The sequence below is a fragment of the Mobula birostris genome, chromosome 4 (genome assembly GCF_030028105.1).
Source record: "Mobula birostris isolate sMobBir1 chromosome 4, sMobBir1.hap1, whole genome shotgun sequence".
NCBI classification, from domain to species: domain Eukaryota; kingdom Metazoa; phylum Chordata; class Chondrichthyes; order Myliobatiformes; family Myliobatidae; genus Mobula; species Mobula birostris.
In genome coordinates, this window is record NC_092373.1 from 85,910,098 (window position 1) to 85,929,387 (window position 19,290).

The 19,290-nt window shown below is 41.9% G+C and overlaps 1 protein-coding gene across 1 annotated transcript in view; it reads left to right on the forward strand.

Annotated features, from left to right (window-relative positions):
* The window catches only part of agxta (alanine--glyoxylate and serine--pyruvate aminotransferase a), a 34,588-nt gene that overhangs the window by 6,404 nt on the left and 8,894 nt on the right, over positions 1-19,290 (forward strand). The window contains exons 2-4 of the mRNA XM_072255721.1: positions 742-934; positions 9,675-9,739; positions 10,533-10,633. Coding sequence (XP_072111822.1) covers positions 742-934; positions 9,675-9,739; positions 10,533-10,633 — 359 coding nt within the window. The remainder of the gene's footprint in view (positions 1-741; positions 935-9,674; positions 9,740-10,532; positions 10,634-19,290) is intronic.

A 19,290-nucleotide genomic window follows, 5' to 3' on the forward strand; every position in this document is an offset into this window, starting at 1 on the left:
CAATATGATTGAATTATTCAGTCTGTTTTTGGTGCATCTGGGTCCGTAATGCTATGTGACAGGGAAACAGGACAAGGATAATACATTGAATATAACACGGTCCAATAGCATTTACCCTTGGCATATGCCAATAATTCAAGTCATAACCCTTTAATCTTTGCTTCATCCACCTATCCAATGTAAAACTGAATATTGAAATAGTTTCTTTGCAAACCACTAACCCTGAAGTTGAGTTTGGGGGAAATCCATTCTCCTGGTTGAATTCCTGTATAGTTCTACGACCTTATTCTTGGAATGCCCTGTTCTTCCCAAGAGTATTTGTCAGATTTTAAATTGTCCAATTTTAAACATTTTCATGTTATATAAAAATCTGAGTTTGTTCAATGAAATAGTAGAGGAGTGAATAGGGAGGGGAGGGACAGAAACCGAAGTATAAGGACAGTTTCTATCCTGCTGTTATCAGACTCTTGAACTGACCTGTTGCACTATAAAATAGACTCTTGGCCTCACAATTTACCTCACTATGATCTTGCCCTTTTCTGTTTACCTGCATTGCACTCTTTAGGTAGCTTTTACACTTTATTCTGTATTGTTAATGTTTTGCCTTATTCTAGCTCAAGGCATTGTGTAATGATTTGATCTGTACAGAGAGTATGCAAGAGATTTTTACTGTATCTGGGTACAGGTGACAGTAATAAGCTTCCCTGTGTGGTGTTTCCCTCCTTCCCTCTCTTGTTACAGATTATGGATGAGATTAAGGCAGGGATACAATATGCCTTTCAAACCACAAACAACCTGACTCTGGCAATCAGCGGCTCCGGGCATGCAGCTTTGGAAGCAGCCTTATCTAATGTAGTGGAGCCAGGAGATGTGGTGCTGATTGCAATCCATGGCATATGGGGTGAAAGAGCAGCAGACATCGCTGAGAGAATTGGTACGTTCTTTATTCAGAAAATTGTGTGTGCATTCAACTTTATTTCTCCCATATAAGGAAAAATCATCTGTCACCCATAGCAAATGAATTTGATTTTGAATTTGAAAATGAAAATGAATAATATAAATAAATTCTTTCCTTCTTTCTGAAGCTTCTTGAGCTAAGTAATGTTTGATTACGAAAGATAATGACAGGTCTCTGCTGGCTACAAAGCTAATGCACTATCAAAGTTTTGAATTTTAAGGAAAAATCTGATCAGAGAGCAAATACTATGTGATGTTATATATGTAGGTAAATAGTGTGGCAAAGTCATTACTTGGAGGAACTTTTCTACTACCCCCCTCCCCATTCACTCCTGCACAATCCCACTGAGCTACTGCTATGCAGGACCTGGTTTCAAGGGGTGGAGGTGACTCATTCAGACCTGTGTAATCTGCTTTACCATAGCGGAAATTCACCATTCAAAGTTGCCACTGGGGTAAAGCAGGTTATGCAAGTCCACATGTTGATCAGTGGTCATTGTTGAAAGCAGCTGGCTTGCCTCTCACAGCAGATTTTGGACCACTTTCTGTTGTTGGTAAGATGATGAATATTGGCCATTGGACTTGGTGCATCCTATACTAAATAGGGCTACTGTACCTTTTCCCTCCACCTGAGACAGCAGTAGAGGCCTCAGTTCACTGCTCCTTCACAAGCACACAATTACCTTATCACCGTGGAGTTCATGCTCTTTGCTTACTCAGAACTGTGAATCTGTCAAAAACAATATTTCTAATAGTATAGACCTCTACATTTAAGTGGTGTCGCTCTCTTTCGATGATGTCAGAGGATGTTTATGGATTGGACTATGGACAATAGACTTCTTCAGTCTTATGGTTTTTATATTCTGTGTTGTTGCCCATTCTTTCTTGTTGTTTTTCTTGTGGGGCTGGGAGTTTGTGGATTGATGTTCTATTATGTTTTGTGTGGGTGAGGGAGGGTTTAGGATTTGATTATCAATTTGCTGTTCTTTTTTTGTGCGGGGGGAAAATTTCTCTTTGAATGACTTTCCATGGTTTTCTTTGTTTCATGACTATCTGGAGAAGTCAAACCTCAGAGTTGTGTAGTGCATACATACTTTGATTATGAATGAAACTATGAACCTTCGAAAAAATTTTCAAAAATAAATAAACCATCAAAATATGTAAGAAATGCTAAAAAGTACTTTTTCTCAAGCATTTTAAGTAGATGATCGTGCAACTTCTGTCCTTGGTCCCTTGAATTCAGTCAAGTCAAGTTAAGTCGCTTTTTATTGTCATTTGGACGATAAACTGCTGGTACAGTACACAGTAAAAACAAAACAACGTTCCTCCAGGACCCTGGTGCTACATGAAACAATACAAAACTACACTAGACTAAGTGAGACAACACAAGGCTACACTAGACTACATAAGACAACACAAAAACTACACTGGACTACAGACCTACACGGGGCTATATAAAGTGCACAAAACAGTGCAGGGCAGTACAATAAATAATAAACAAGACAACAGACACAGTAGAGGACAAATTGCAATATAATAATAAATGATGTAGATGTCAGTCTAGACTCTGGGTATTAAGGAGTCTGATGGCTTGGGGGAAGAAACTGTTGCAGTCTGGCCGTGAGAGCCCGAACGCTTCGGTACCTTTGTCCAGATGGCAAGAGGGAGAAGAGTTTGTATGAGGGGTGCGTGGGGTCCTTCGCAATACTGTTGGCTTTACGGGTGCAGTGTGTGGTGTAAATGTCTGTAATTGTGGGAAGAGAGACCCCGATGATCTTCTCAGCTGAACTCACTATGAAACAAATGGAGAAGGGTTTTCTGGCTTAGACCTAACGTGGCACAGGGCTTTTAGTCACAATTATCACTGCTTGGAAAAAGCAGCATTTTTTTCACCTTCATGTTTAACTAGAATTCCCAAAGTTGTACACAGAGAAATATCTGCAGTTTCAGAGATAAATGCTGATATTTCCAGAATATCTAGGCTATTATCTAATAAGGATAATAAATACTCCACACATAACCTCAAGCTTCTGCACTATTGAATAACATTACACCGCTAATCCATTTTCCCCTCCAATGATTTAATGTTTGCAAATTGAAAAATGTTCTCCTTCAATAATCGCATGGGTGGAGGGAAAAGGTTTCTAAACATTTACAAGCATTGGAATATAAATAAGATATGAGCAGAAAATACTGCAAGTATTCAGCAAGAAAGGTAGCATCTGTGGAAAGAGAAACAGTTTATATTTCAGGTCTAAAGGCCCTTTATCAGAACTGGGAAAATGCAAAGAACAGATTTTATATTGTAGGGACCATGGGATAGAGTGCAATCAGGGTTGCCAGAGATTAATGAAAGATTTCAGGGAACAAACAGAGAGAAATGTGAAAATGAAAAGTTTCAAATAAATGTTCCTCATACAAGTCTTAAATGGCTGACCCCTTATCCTGCAGTTGTATATTTTTCTGGCCTGAAGAAACAGTGCCTTTGTATTTCACTGTTCAGAATCTTTACCTCACAATGCACTCACACCTCTTTTTTCAGAAAGTCCTAAATCCAGTGATAATAGGGATATTCTGATTAAGACCATAAGACAAAGGAGTAGAAGTTGGCCATTTGGCCCATCGAGTCTGCTCTGCCATTTTATCATGAGCTGATCCATTCTCCCATTTAGTCCCACTCCCCCACCTTCTCACCATAACCTTTGATGCCCTCGCTACTCAGGTACCTAACAATCTCTGTCTTAAATACACCCAATGACTTGGCCTCCACTGCCGCCTGTGGCAACAAATTCCATAGATTCACCACCCTCTGGCTAAAAAAATTTCTTCACATCTCTGTTCTGAATGGGCGCCCTTCAATCCTTAAGTTATGCCCTCTTGTACTAGGCTCCCCCATCATGGGAAACAACTTTGCCACAACCACTCTGTCCATGAGATTAACGTCTCCTCCTCATGCCAGACCTCCTCATCCCAGAGTTTCATTTTGTAAATTCACACTTCTCTGATCTCAGTTCAAGTAGATCTTTCATTGGGTATCACAATTAAAACTGCACATATACCCCAGTGTGCGGTGTTCCTCAAACCCTGTGCAATTGTATAAAGACAACCTTCTGCACTCTAGCCCCTTGCAACATACCATTTGCATTCCCAAATGTTTGCTGTTCCTGCATATTTACTTTTTGTGTTCCATGAACAAGGCTTCTCTGTATACGATTATCTAGATTACCTTCATTGAAAAGTTTTGTTTTACTTTCTTCCTTCGAGGTCTCTTATTTTCTACCGCACAGTGGTTTTGTACCAACGGCAGACATGAATACGTTACACCAAGACTTTCATCTAAAGTTTGAATAGTAAAGGACTCAGAATTGATCCTGATCAGTAATAGTCTTCTAACCTGAATATATTAGTTACTTTTATTCTCTCTTTTTCCTTTCACCAATCCTTTATGTATCAAGGACTGAGGAGAGGGAGAGGCGGTCCCTATATTTTATATATATATATACACACACCTCTTGATTCTCTTAATATTCTAAATGCTATTGATCTGTTGAATGAACACAATGATCAAGCTTCCACAGTCCACTGAGTAAAGAAAGTTCTCATCTCAGTCCTAGATAGCATGCTACTTATTCTGAAACTGTTACCTCCTTATCCTCGTTAGAGAAAACATCATCCTTGTGTCTAGATTGAGAAGACCTTTAAAAATTTTGCTGTAAGTTTTGATCAGATCTTTTCTCATTTTTCTAACTCTTGACAAAAGGGTCCCAGTCCATTCAGTCGATCTCGTACATGAAACCTCTCAATCCTGGGACAAATCTCGTGAATTTTCACTGCACTTCCACTACGGCAAGTATTCACTTTCTTAGGTAAGGAGACCAAAACAGTATACAATACTCCAAGCTGTATGTAAGTATGGTTTCCTCATTCCCGCAATCACACTCTCTCCAGGAGTTCTGTGAAAATGGATAGCCAGGTTCCTCAATTATCAGCCCTACCCAATCTCTCACCATTTAACAAGTACCTTGATTTTTTGTTTTGTGTACCTCAATTGGATGAGCTCACATTATTCCACATGCCTTGTTATTGCCCTTTCAATCAGCTTGATAATGTCCCCTGAGGTCTCTTCACTTATAATCTAATTTAGTTTATACCTGCCAGTGAATAATTCATGTCTACAGTGTTTAAAAAGTTCAAATATCTTCACTGATATTACTATCAGACTTGGGCCTTTCTGATAAAATGAATTTATACAATGGCCACTTACATTGACTTATGCAGAAGGAGATGATTTGCCACATTGCATTCATCCCTGCACCTTACACATACCCAATAGCACTCTCTGATTATCTCACCAACTCCCTACAGGGAGGCAAATTGCAGCAGACATTTAACCTAAAAGACAGTACATCTTGAGCCATGAAGGAAACGAGATTGCCCAGGGAAGACCTATGTGGTCAAAGAAAGAATGTGCACATTTTGTCTCTCTCTACTCCAATAGCACCAGATTGAACCAGGCATGCTGGAGCGGTGAGACAACTGCACTACCTCCAGCACCACCATGCTCGCGAAATCACATCTCACCCTTATTGCCCGTGCAGTATCTGTGTTCTCAGTTTGACTATGATGCAAAATACTGAACTAATTCACCAATATTCAAAAGTTCAACAAGTAATATTCTTTCTTCCTGGAGTTCCTACAGAATTAAGCTTTGGGAGTTTTTACTGCATCTAGATGTAGTAGCTGAACTTTAGCGTTCGGTGTTCAGAAAACACTTGCATATGCTCATGATTGAAAGCCAAGCCTTGAAGGAAGGGGCTTTGCAAGCAATATCTGCAAGATAAGCTCTTCTGATGAACTGCCCCCAATATACCACACTGTTCAAAATGAAGCCATGGACAATGCGGATCACTTCCCATATTTCAGGAGCCGCCACTCAGCGTGGTGGTCCTTATACTCCATTTGCTTCTCAGACTCACAGTTTTCTGTTCTGTGCACCTCACAGTGAGGAGGTAGTTTTCAAGTTGTTGGATAGTAGCCCAGTTGTGAGCTGCTGTACTTTGTGTATTTGGGAAAGGAAGATGAAGCAAGAGATAGATAAGAGCATGTGGCTGAGCTTGTGTCAGGAGGAAGAAAGAATATAGGATGTCTGCAAAAGCAATAGCATTGATGTTTGACAAACATGATGTGAAGAGATAATTCATTCTATATTGTTGGAGTGAGGAAAGGCAAAATTCTGAGGGCTTCATCAAGCTGAATCAGCAGACAGCAGATGGGAGGAGATTGAAGTGGAGATGGAATGAAGTAATGTGAGAGTCTGGGACAATGAAAATACACTCAATTGTGTCATGTGGCACTACCATCATACTAAATGGGAAAGAAGGGAAACAAACCCAGCAAATAAGAGCTTGACTCCATGAGCTTCTGCAAATTTTACTCAACCACAATCTCTGATGTCATAAAGACATAAGAACAGGAGTCGGCCATCTGGCCCATCGAGCTTGCTCCACCATTCAGTAAGATCGTGGCTGATCTGGCTATGGACTCATCTTCACCTACCTGCCTTTTCCCCATAACCCTTAATTCCCCTACTATGCAAAAATCTATCCAACTTCATCTTAAATATATTTACTGAGGTAGCTTCCACTGCTTCATTGGGCAGAACATCCCTTGTTTGAGCAGAGCAGGTGATATGCAGAGAGCAAGAGGCTATGGCAGGAGCAGTATAATGTCAGGCCTGCACATGCAGGTAACTCCCAGTCTACAACCAGACAATTGGATTCACCTGCTGCTCATTCCAGACGCATCACCAGCAGCCAGTTCTCATCCACTGTCCTTGTTCACACATCAAGCCAGCCAGCCTCAACCAGTTGCTCCTGGCCTTAATTCTCCTTGCCTAAAGTGTACCTTGTTGCTGCTTGTGTTTAGTTTCTGTTCTCTCTGGCTTTGTGGCCCGTCGTGGCTTGTTATTTTGCAGTCTGTTGGTAAAGTACCATTTACTGCTAAGTTGTCTCCGTTGCTTTGCTTTTGGGTTGAGCCTCCTCTACTTTTGCTGATAGACCAGGCACACTTCAGAATGAGGAATCAACCTGGAGAAGCTACAAGGCAGGACTACTGGCATGTCGAACAGCATAAGCAGTATGTGAAGTTATACCATAACCAGTGGATCAGATCTCAGCTGTGCAGGACCGCCACATCCAGTCACGAACGCTGGTGAACAATTAAACAGCTCCCCAGAGGCACAGGCCCCACAAATAGCACCATTCTCACTGGGTGGGGGAGGCAGTACATCAGTGCAAAAGAGAAAGCTTCAGAACCTTCTGCACCATGGGCCAGGTTGTTGCATTACCCCAGAATTCATATACCCAGCTATGGGTAAAAAAAAAGTGCCACAAAAAGCAGGACAAATCCATCCCAAAAATGACCACAACATTAGTTTGCTCTTGATTATCAGCAAAATGATGAAAAAGATAATCAATGGTGATGTCAGTCAGCACTTGACTATCAACAATCTGGTCACGGAAGCTCACTTTGGTTTCTGCCACAACATCTCCTAGCCTTGTTACAGCCCCTTAGTCAAAACATGGACTAAAGAGCTGAACTCTGGAGGTGTAGTGAGAGTAACTGCCCTTGACATCAGGGCAGCGTAAAACCGGAATCAATGGGAATCAGGGGTAACCCTTCACTGGATCAGAATCAGAATCAGAATCAGCTTTAATATCACCAGCACATGTTGTGAAATCTGTTGTCTGCAGTAGCAGGACAATGCAATACACTGTCATTGAGAAAATAGCTGTGAATATATATATACACACACTGTATAAAATAGTTAAATTAAATCATCATCATCATCATCATCATCATCATCATCATCAGGTGCCGTGCCCAGTTTGAGCTTTGACTGCCATGGCCCACACACTCCTGTTTCGGGTCAAGTGGATCAATTCATTGGTATTCATTTCCAGTTCTCTGGCTGCTGGCTCCATCATCATTTGTCTTTGACTTCCTCTTGATCTCTTCCCTTCAATCTTTCCCATAATTACCGTGCATTCTAACTCTTCTTTCCTAATCACATGTCCAATGAAGTTACATTGCCTTTTCATGATCTCATACATTATTTCTCTTTTTGTGTTTGCTCTGTTCATGACATCCTCGTTAGATATTCATTTTGTCCATGATATTCTTTGCATCCTCCTCAAAAACCACATCTCTGCTGCTGCAATTCCTTTCCTCATGTTACTAGATATTGTCATTACTAGATATAAGTTAAATATGTAGTGAAAAAAATAGAAATAAGAAAAAGTAGTGAGATAGAGTTCACGGGTTCAATGTCCATTTAGAAATTGGATGGCAGAGGGGAAGAAGCTGATTCTGAATAATTGAATGTGTGGCTTCAGGTTTCTGTACCTCCTTCCTTGTGGTGGCAATGAGAACAAGGCATGACTTGGGTGATGGAGGTCCTTAAAGACGGACACCGCCATTTTAAGACATTGCTGCTTGAAGATGTCCTGCATACTATGGAGGCTGGTGCCCATCATGGAACTGGCTAAGTTTACAACTCTCTGCAGCTTAATTTGATCCTATGCAGTACCCCCAGCCCCACCTCTTTATCAGATGGTGATGCAGCCAGTTAGAATGCTCTCCATGGTACATCTGTAGAAATTTGTGAGTGTCTTTGGCGACATACCAAACCTCCTCAAACTCCTAATGAAATCAAGGCACTGTGGATTGAATCATACTTCGCACAAAGGAGGATAGTTGTGGTGGTTGGAGGTTACTCAGAGCATCTCTGCAAGTCTCACCAAGTCTCTTAGGACAGCACCTTCCAAACCCACAACATCAAACAGCTGGAAGGATGTGGGCAGCAAAATATGGGAACATCACCACTTGGAAGTTGTCCTCCAAGCCATACAGCTTTCTGGCTTGGGAAAACAACACTATCCTTTCGCCGTCACTGGGTCAAATTCCTGGAACTCCCTCTCTTAGCAACATTGTGTATATATCCATACCACAAGGACTACAGTGGTTCAAGAAAGCAACTCATCACCATCTTCTCAAGAGCAACTAGGGAAGGGCAATTTAATGCTGGCTCAGTCTGCAAAGTCCACATCCCTGGGAGGAATGTGGACTGAGTGGGAAATGAGCTGCTGCCTGAACTCCCAGTCCAGACTCTGAAATGAGGAAGATTAATACTGATATTTCTGAAGTTAGCAAGGTGCCTCAAGGAAGTAGTCATCTCCTTTATATATTGTTATGCAGAAGTAATCAAACTTGACCTTGACTCTAACTCATTGTTATATCACTCTTAGGGTACTCTCCCAGTCTACAGGATTATTCTGTGTGTTTGAAGGCTTTGGTTTGCAAAAACAATAGTAGTTTTCTCAGCCTTAAATTCCAAAATCCTTCTTTCAACTTGCTGCTTTTCCCTGGAGACAAGCCAAATCAATGGTCACCAAGTCTAATATTTCTTCGCAAAGCAGGGTCAAGATTATTTTCACTGTGCACAGTGAGGTACTTAGGACCTTTGCCAATGACAAAAACATGTAGAGATTGATGTTATTTTACTATAGACTGAGCCTTTGACTGAGTAAGGTTAAAAAGTTAATATTGGCCATGGTAAGGTCATCCTTTGAAAATTCTATCATTGCGTACTTTATGCTCTATAGAGGCTGGGAGCGTTATCTTGTAACTGTGACATTTTCGTTTCACTTTTACTTAAGGTGGAGATGTCAAGAGATTTGTAAAGCCTCCAGGGGAAGGTTTCAACTTGCAAGAAATTGAGCAGGTTTGTGACTTTCTTTCTGTAAGTGTGCAAAACTGGCCATGAAAATGTGTATGCACAGTTGTGGCATCCAGATTTGTTTGTGTTTGGGCTTCAGCAATGGAAATTTAAATAACAAATTGCCAATGATCAAGCAGAAAACAATTCTTTAGTCTGTTGATGAATTTCCCCTCTCTAAATCATAGAGAACTCTGCTTGTAAATATTCTTGTGGTTAGTCAGATTATGGAGAAACATAATGGCTGACTACCAGAATTAATTGTTTTAACGGATGTTTTCAGCTCAAAGGAACAGAAACTTGAGTGAACATTCATGTACATCTACACCTGGGCAATAACCCATAAGTAGTGAAATGTTTGCACCTTATTTCAACATGCATTCAAACCAGATTCCTCTTGCAATATTTCTCCTACCAAATGGTAACACAATTTATGGCAAAGGTTCTGTTGTTATGGAAAGGTACTGAGTTACATCCTTTTCATTACACCAAGCTTCACAAATGATACTAGCCCCATTAGTTGGAGAGTGATAAATTAAATCCTTTTGCAGAGTGGGTAAAGACATTGAGAAAGTAATCAATCATTAGATTTAACCTGAGAAGCAAAGAATCCTATTGGGCAAGTGGTGAACTCTGTTCCAAACTGAATGGAACCAGTGTTAATAGAATGATATTAATCAATACCAGGCTGTAAAGGAGGCAGAAGCAATGCTTTTGAAATTAGCTTTGGGGTTATACTAATCAGTATTGATTTTGGTCATGTGTGGGCAGCGTAGAAATGATCTGCTTTATTCTGCAGGCTCTAGAACAGCATAAGCCTGTTCTGTTTTTCATTACACATGGAGAGTCCTCTGCAGGCGTGGTTCAGCAGCTGGATGGGATAGGACCTCTCTGTCACAAGTGAGTGCACGTCAATCACACAATGACAGCGGATTTATTTAACCTTCATCATTTTCTTCTTTTCATTTTGATTTTAAAAATTGAAAGGCACCTAATACTACTGAGGGCTATTTAATTTATCCTCATAGCAACCCGTAGTTGTTCATTCATTTTAATATTATTATTAATTTAAAGATTCCTATTATATCAACAAAATCTCTGTATAAAGTTAAACCGTAATTCTTTGTGATAATGAAACATCCAAAATCTGGAGTAATTGGATCTAATAATTTCAACCATATAGGAGGCACATCAAATTCAAATGGAAAATTGATGATGGGAATTTAGCCTAGAATTTTTAAGTATTTACCTATAGAAATGAACAGGAATTTTCAATACATGCATCTAGTGAACATCAACATATTAGCATCAGCAAGGCAAGATCAATAGATTGGTTTATTGTGCTCACTGCCCTACAATGTTCATAGAAACATAGAAACATAGAAAATAGGTGCAGGAGTAGGCCATTCGGCCCTTTGAGCCTGCACCGCCATTTTTTATGATCATGGCTGATCATCCAACTCAGGACCCTGCCCCAGCCTTCCCTCCATACCCCCCTGATCCCTTTAGCCACAAGGGCCATATCTAACTCCCTCTTAAATATAGCCAATGAACTGGCCTCAACTGTTTCCTGTGGCAGAGAATTCCACAGATTCACCACTCTCTGTGTGAAGAAGTTTTTCCTAATCTCGGTCCTAAAAGGCTTCCCCCTTATCCTCAAACTGTGACCCCTTGTTCTGGGCTTCCCCAACATCGGGAACAATCTTCCTGCATCCAGCCTGTCCAATCCCTTTAGGATTTTATACGTTTCAATCAGATCTCCCTTCAATCTTCTAAATTCCAACAAGTACAAGCCCAGTTCATCCAGTCTTTCTTCATATGAAAGTCCCGCCATCCCAGGAATCAATCTGGTGAACCTTCTTTGTACTCCCTCTATGGCAAGGATGTCTTTCCTCAGATTAAGGTACCAAAACTGCACACAATTCTCCAGGTGTGGTCTCACCAAGGCCTTGTACAACTGCAGTAGTACCTCCCTGCTCCTGTACTCGAATCCTCTCGCTATAAATGCCAGCATACCATTCGCCTTTTTCACCGCCTGCTGTACCTGCATGCCCACTTTCAATGACTGGTGTATAATGACACCCAGGTCTCGTTGCACCTCCCCTTTTCCTAATTGGCCACCATTCAGATAATAATCTGTTTTCCTATTTTTGCCACCAAAGTGGATAACTTCACATTTATCCACATTAAATTGCATCTGCCATGAATTTGCCCACTCACCCAACCTATCCAAGTCACTCTGCATCCTCTTAGCATCCTCCTCACAGCTAACACTGCCACCCAGCTTCGTGTCATCTGCAAACTTGGAGATGCTGCATTTAATTCCCTCATCCAAGTCATTAATATATATTGTAAACAACTGGGGTCCCAGCACTGAGCCTTGCAGTACCCCACTAGTCACCGCCTGCCATTCTGAAAAGGTCCCGTTTATTCCCACTCTTTGCTTCCTGTCTGCTAACCAACTCTCCATCCACATCAATACCTTACCCCCAATACCGTGTGCTTTAAGTTTGCACACTAATCTCCTGTGTGGGACCTTGTCAAAAGCCTTTTGAAAATCCAAATATACCACATCCACTGGTTCTCCCCTATCCACTCTACGAGTTACATCCTCAAAATTCAATGAGATTCGTCAGACATGATTTTCCCTTCACAAATCCATGCTGACTTTGTCCGATGATTTCAACGCTTTCCAAATGTGCTGTTATCACATCTTTGATAACTGACTCCAGCAGTTTCCCCACCACCGACGTTAGGCTAACCGGCCTATAATTCCCCGGTTTCTCTCTCCCTCCTTTTTTAAAAAGTGGGGTTACATTAGCCACCCTCCAATCCTCAGGAACTAGTCCAGAATCTAACGAGTTTTGAAAAATTATCACTAATGCATCCACTATTTCTTGGGCTACTTCCTTAAGCACTCTGGGATACAGACCATCTGGCCCTGGGGATTTATCTGCCTTTAATCCCTTCAATTTACCTAACACCACTTCCCTACTAACATGTATTTCGCTCAGTTCCTCCATCTCACTGGACCCTCTGTCCCCTACTATTTCTGGAAGATTATTTATGTCCTCCTTAGTGAAGGCAGAACCAAAGTAATTATTCAATTGGTCTGCCATGTCCTTGCTCCCCATAATCAATTCACCTGTTTCTGTCTGTAGGGACCTACATTTGTCTTTACCAGTCTTTTCCTTTTTACATATCTATAAAAGCTTTTACAGTCAGTTTTTATGTTCCCTGCCAGTTTTCTCTCGTAATCTTTTTTCCCCTCCTCACTCCTCACTCCATGACGCTGAGGCTGTGAAATTGCCCTGGCTGTTGTGCTTCATGTCTGCAAGCTTTGTAGCGATCTGCCCTACTAATATGATGAACTGAGACCAAGCCTTTGTGCCAGCTCAGGCCTGCTCCAGAGATTCGGATCTAAGGACTGAATGTGGTTCAGAATGCTGTGATTGCTTCTATTTTTCGTGTGATTTGTGTTTTTATCCCCTCTTTCTCAGCACATTGGGTGCTGGTCTTTATTTATTTTTTGAATTATGTTCTATCGGGTTTTTTACTTTGTGGCTGCCTATAAACAGACAAATCTCAAGGTTGTATAATTTATACATTCTTTGATAATAAATGTACTTGAATCTTGAATGTACTGAGGTAGAGTGAAACATTTTGCTTTGCCTGCCATTCATGCAGAACATTTCACCAGATCAATACATTAAGATAGTACAAGGGAAAAACAATAACCAAATGCATAATATAAGACAGAACATAGAAACCTGTAGCACATTACAGGCTTTTGGCCCACAATGTTGCGCCAACCACGTAACCTACTCTAGAAAATGCCTAGAATTCCCCTAGTGCTTAGCCCTCTATTTTTCTAAGCTCCATGTACCTATCTAAGAGGCTCTTTTAAGACCCTATTGTATCCACTTCTATCACCGCTGTCGGCAGTGCAGTCCACACACCCACCACTTTCTGTGTGAAAAACTTACCCCTGACATTCCCTTGATACCTGCTTCCAAGCACCTTAAAACTATGGCCCCTTATGTTAGCTATTTCAGCCCTGGGATAAAACCTTTGGCTATCCACATGACCAATGCCTCTCATCATCTTATATACCTCTGTCAGGTCACCTCTCATCCTCTGTCATTCCAGGGAGAAAAGGCTAAATTCACTCAACCTATTCTCATAAAGTATGCCCTCCAATCCAGGCAACATCATTGTAAATCTCCTCTGCACTCTCTCTTTATAGTATCCACATCCTTCCTGTAGTGAGGTGACCAGAACTGAACACAGTACTCCAAGTGGGGTCTGACCAAGGTCTTCTACAGCTGTAACATTACCTCGTGGCTCTTGAACTCAATCCCATGGTTGATGAATACCAACACACCATATGCCTTCTTAACAATACTGTCAATTTATGCAGCAGCCTTCAGTGTCCAATGGACATGGACCCCAAGATCTCTCAGATCCTCCACACTGCCAAGAATCTTACCATTAATACTATATTCTGTCTTCAAATTTGACCTACCAAGATGAATGACTTCACACTTATCTAGGTTGAAGTCCATCTGCCAATTCGCAGCCCAGTCCTGCATTCTATCAATGTTGCACTGTAACCTCTGACAACCCTTCAGACTATACATAACACCCCAACTTTTGTGTCATCAGCAAACTTACTAATATAGCATTATAATTACAGAGAAATTGCAGTGCAGGCAGACATTATGGTGCAAGGCCAAGAACAGTTAGATTCTGAGGACAAGAGTCTATCTTATGACAGCAGGATAGAAGCTCTCCTTGAGCCTGGTGGTTCCTGGTTCAGACTTTTGTATCTTCTGTCTGATGGAAACATAGAAATATAGAAAATAGGTGCAGGAGTAGGCCATTCAGCCCTTCGAGCCTGCACCACCATTTATTATGATCATGGCTGATCATCCAACTCAGAACCCTGTACCAGCCTTCCCTCCATACCCCCCTGATTCCTTTAGCCACAAGGGCCATATCTAACTCCCTCTTAAATATAGCCAATGAACTGGCCTCAACTGTTTCCTGTGGCAGAGAATTCCACAGATTCACCACTCTCTGTGTGAAGAAGTTTTTCATAATCTCGGTCCTAAAAGGCTTCCCCTTTATCCTCAAACTGTGAGCCCTCGTTCTGGACTTCCCCAACATCGGGAACAATCTTCCTGCATCTAGCCTGTCCAATCCCTTTAGGATTTTATACGTTTCAATAAGACCCCCCCTCAATCTTCTAAATTCCAACGAGTATAAGCCTAGTTGATCCAGTCTTGCATCATATGAAAGTCTTGCCATCCCAGGAATGAATCTGGTGAACCTTCTTTGTACTCCCTCTATGGCAAGGTTGTCTTTCCTCAGATTAGGGGACCAAAACTGCACACAATACTCCAGGTGTGGTCTCACCAAGGCCTTGTACAACTGCAGTAGTACCTCCCTGCTCCTGTACTCGAATCCTCTTGCTATGAATCCCAGCATACCATTCGCCTTTTTCACTGCCTGCTGTACCTGCATGCCCACTTTCAAGGACCTGGTGTATAATGACACCCAGGTCTCGTTGCACCTCCCCTTTTCCTAATCGGCCACCATTCAGATAATAACCTGTTCTCCTGTTTCTGCCACCAAAGTGGATAACTTCACATTTATCCACATTAAATTTCATCTGCCATGAATTTGCCCACTCACCTAACCGGTCCATGTCACCCTGCATCCTCTTAGCATCCTCCTCACAGCTAACACTGCCGCCCAGCTTCATGTCATCCGCAAACTTGGAGAGGCTGCATTTAATTCCCTCATCTAAGTCATTAATATATATTGTAAACAGCTGGGGTCCCAGCACTGAGCCTTGCGGTACCCCACTAGTCACTGCCTGCCATTCTGAAAAGGTCCCATTTATTCCCACTCTTTGCTTCCTGTCTGCCAACCAATTCTCTATCCACATCAATACCTTACCCCCAATAGCATGTGCTTTAAGTTTGCATACTAATCTCCTGTGTGGGACCTTGTCCAAAGCCTTTTGAAAATCCAAATATACCACATCCACTGGTTCTCCCCTATCTACTCTACTAGTTACATCCTCAAAAAATTCTATGAGATTCGTCAGACATGATTTTCCTTTCATAAATCCATGCTGACTTTGTCCGATGATTTCACCGCTTTCCAAATGTGCTGTTATCTCGTCCTTGATAACTGACTCTAGCAGTTTCCCCTCCACCGATGTTACGCTAACCGGTCTATAATTCCCTGGTTTCTCTCTCCCTCCTTTTTTAAAAACGGGGTTACATTAGCCACCCTCCAATCCTCAGGAACTAGTCCAGAATCTAAAGAGTTTTGAAAAATTATCACTAATGCATCCACTGTTTCTTGGGCTACTTCCTTAAGCACTCTGGGATGCAGACCATCTGGCCCTGGGGATTTATCTGCCTTTAATCCCTTCAATTTACCTAACACCACTTCCCTACTAACATGTATTTCCCTCAGTTCCTCCATCTCACTGGACCCTGTATCCCCTACTATTTCCGGAAGATTATTTATGTCCTCCTTAGTGAAGACAGAACCAAAGTAGTTATTCAATTGGTCTGCCATGTCCTTGCTCCCCATAATCAATTCACCTGTTTCTGTCTGTAGGGGAATCTTTTTCTTTTCACGTATCTATAAAAGCTTTTACAGTTAGTTTTTATGTTCCCTGCCAGTTTTCTCTCATTATCTTTTTTCCCATTCCTAATTAAGCCCTTTATCCTCCTCTGCTGGACTCTGAATTTCTCCCAGTCCTCAGGTGAGCCACTTTTTCTGGCTAATTTCTATGCTTCTTCTTTGGAATTGATACTATCCCTAATTTCCCTTGTCAGCCACGGGTGCACTACCTTCCCTGATTTATTCTTTTGCCAAACTGGGATGAACAATTGTTCTAGTTCATCCATGTGATCCTTAAATGCTTGCCATTGCATATCCACTATCAACCTTTTAAGTGTCATTCGCCAGTCTATCTTAGCTAATTCCTTCAAAGTTACCCTTCTTTAAGTTCAGAACCTTTGTTTCTGAATTAACTGTCACTCTCCATCTTAATGAAGAATTCCACCATATTATGGTCACTCTTACCCAAGGGGCCTCTCATGACAAGATTGCTAATTAACCCTTCCTCATTGCTCAATACCCAGTCTAGAATAGCCTGCTCTCCAGTTGGTTCCTCGACATGTTGGTTCAAAAAACCATCCCGCATACATTCCAAGAAATCCTCTTCCTCAGCACCTTTACCAATTTGGTTCACCCAATCTATATGTAGATTGAAGTCACCCATTATAACTGCTGTTCCTTTATTGCACGCATTTCTAATTTCCTGTTTACTACCATCCCCAACCTCACTACTACTGTTAGGTGGCCTGTACACAACTCCCACCAGCATTTTCTGCCCCTTGGTGTTATGCAGCTCTACCCATATCGATTCCACATCTTCCCGGCTTATGTCCTTCCTTTCTATTGTGTTAATCTCCTCTCTAACTAGCAATGCTACCCCACCTCCTTTTCTTTCATGTCTATCCCTCCTGAATATTGAATATCCCTGAATGTTGAGCTCCCATCCTTGGTCACCCTGGAGCCATGTCTCTGTGATCCCAACTATATCATATTCATTAATAACAATCTGCACTTTTAATTCATCCACCTTGTTAGGAATGCTCCTTGCATTGACACACAAAGCCTTCAGGCTCGCTTTTACAACACTCTTAGCCCTTATACAATTATGTTGAAAAGTGGCCCTTTTTGATTTTTGTCCTGGATTTGCTGGTCTGCCACTTTTACTTTTTACCTTACTACTTTTTGCTTCTACCCTCATTTTACACCCCTCTATCTCTCTGCACTTGTTCCCATCCCCGTGTTGTGAATTAACCTCCTCTCTCCTAGTCTCTTTAATTTGATTCCCACCCCCCAACCATTCTAGTTTAAAGTCACCTCAGTAGCCCTCGCAAATCTCCCCGCCAGGATATTGGTCCCCCTAGGATTCAAGTGTAACCCGTCCTTTTTGTACAGGTCACACCTGCGCCAAAAGAGGTCCCAATGATCCATGCCCCCTGCTCCAATCCCTCAGCCACGCATTTATCCTCCACCTCATTGCATTCCTACTCTCACTATCGCGTGGCACAGGCAGTAATCCCGAGATTACTACCTTTGTGGTCCTTTTTCTCAACTCCCTTCCTAACTTCCTATATTCTCCGTTCAGGACCTCTTCTCTTTTCCTAGCTATGTCATTGGTACCTATATGTACCACGACCTCTGGCTCCTCACCCTCCCACTTCAGGATATCTTGGACGCGATCAGAAATATCCCGGACCCGGGCACCAGGGAGGCAAACTACCATCCGGGTCTCTGGACTGCGTCCACAGAATTGCCTATCTGACCCCCTTACTATCGAGTCCCCTATTACAACTGCCCTCCTCTTCCTTTCCCTACCCTTCTGAGCTACAGGGCCGGACTCCGTGCCAGAGGCACGGCCACTGTCGCTTCCCCCAGGAAAGGGGGAGAAGTGAAAATATCTGTGGTAAGAAGGATCTTTGAGTGTGTTGGCTGTTCTACTGAGATAGCGAGAAGTGTACACAGTGTCTTTGGAGGAGATGCTGGTTTTAGTGATGTGCTGAACTGTGACCACAACTTTCTTGCCATAATGGGCAGAGCAGTTGCCTTACCAAGCCATGATGCATTCAGAAAGCATGCTTTCTCCGGTGCATCTTTAAACATTGGTGAGGGTCAACAGAGCATGCCAAATTTTTTAAGCCTCCTGAGGAACTGGAATGCCCTTGCATTTTCTTGGCGATGACATCTACATGGTTGGACCAAGACAAGCTCATGGTAAGGTTCACTCCCGGGAACCTAAAGCTCCAACCATCTCAACCTCAGAGGCACTGATACTAACAGGAGCATGTGCACTTCTGGAGCTTCCTGGATGTCAATGACCAACACTTTTGCTTTGCTGACATTGAGGAAAAAGTTATTGCAATGACACCATGTCACTAGGCTTTCTATCTCCTTGCTGTAATCTGTTTTATTGTTATGTGAGATTGGGTTGACTGCAGTCGTGTCGTTTGCAAACTTGTAGATGGTGCTAGAGCAGAATCTGGCCACGCGTATACCCTTTGGAAAAGCTTTATTATATTGGCCATAAATCAGTATTGTTAAGAATATTATGCCTTTTTAAACAATCAATTGCTGGGTGGTGTAGTCACCTGATAATGGTATATAAGATTATAGGGCGGATAGATAGGGTAGATATCTCTTTGTCATTGTCTGGGACAAGAGGGCATGTGCATAAATTGAGAGGGTTTAGAGTCTGAAGCAGATTTTTCACACAGAGGGTGTTTATTGTCAGGAATGAGCAGCCTATAGAGATGATGGAGGCAGATACTCTGATGGTGTTTGTGAAGCATTCAGACAAGTACTTAATGACCAAGGCACAAAAGACTATGTACTCAATATAGATTAGCATAACAAATAGTATGGACATGATGGCTGAATGGCCTCTTTCTAGCTGTTCGACTCTAGCTAGCACTGTGATG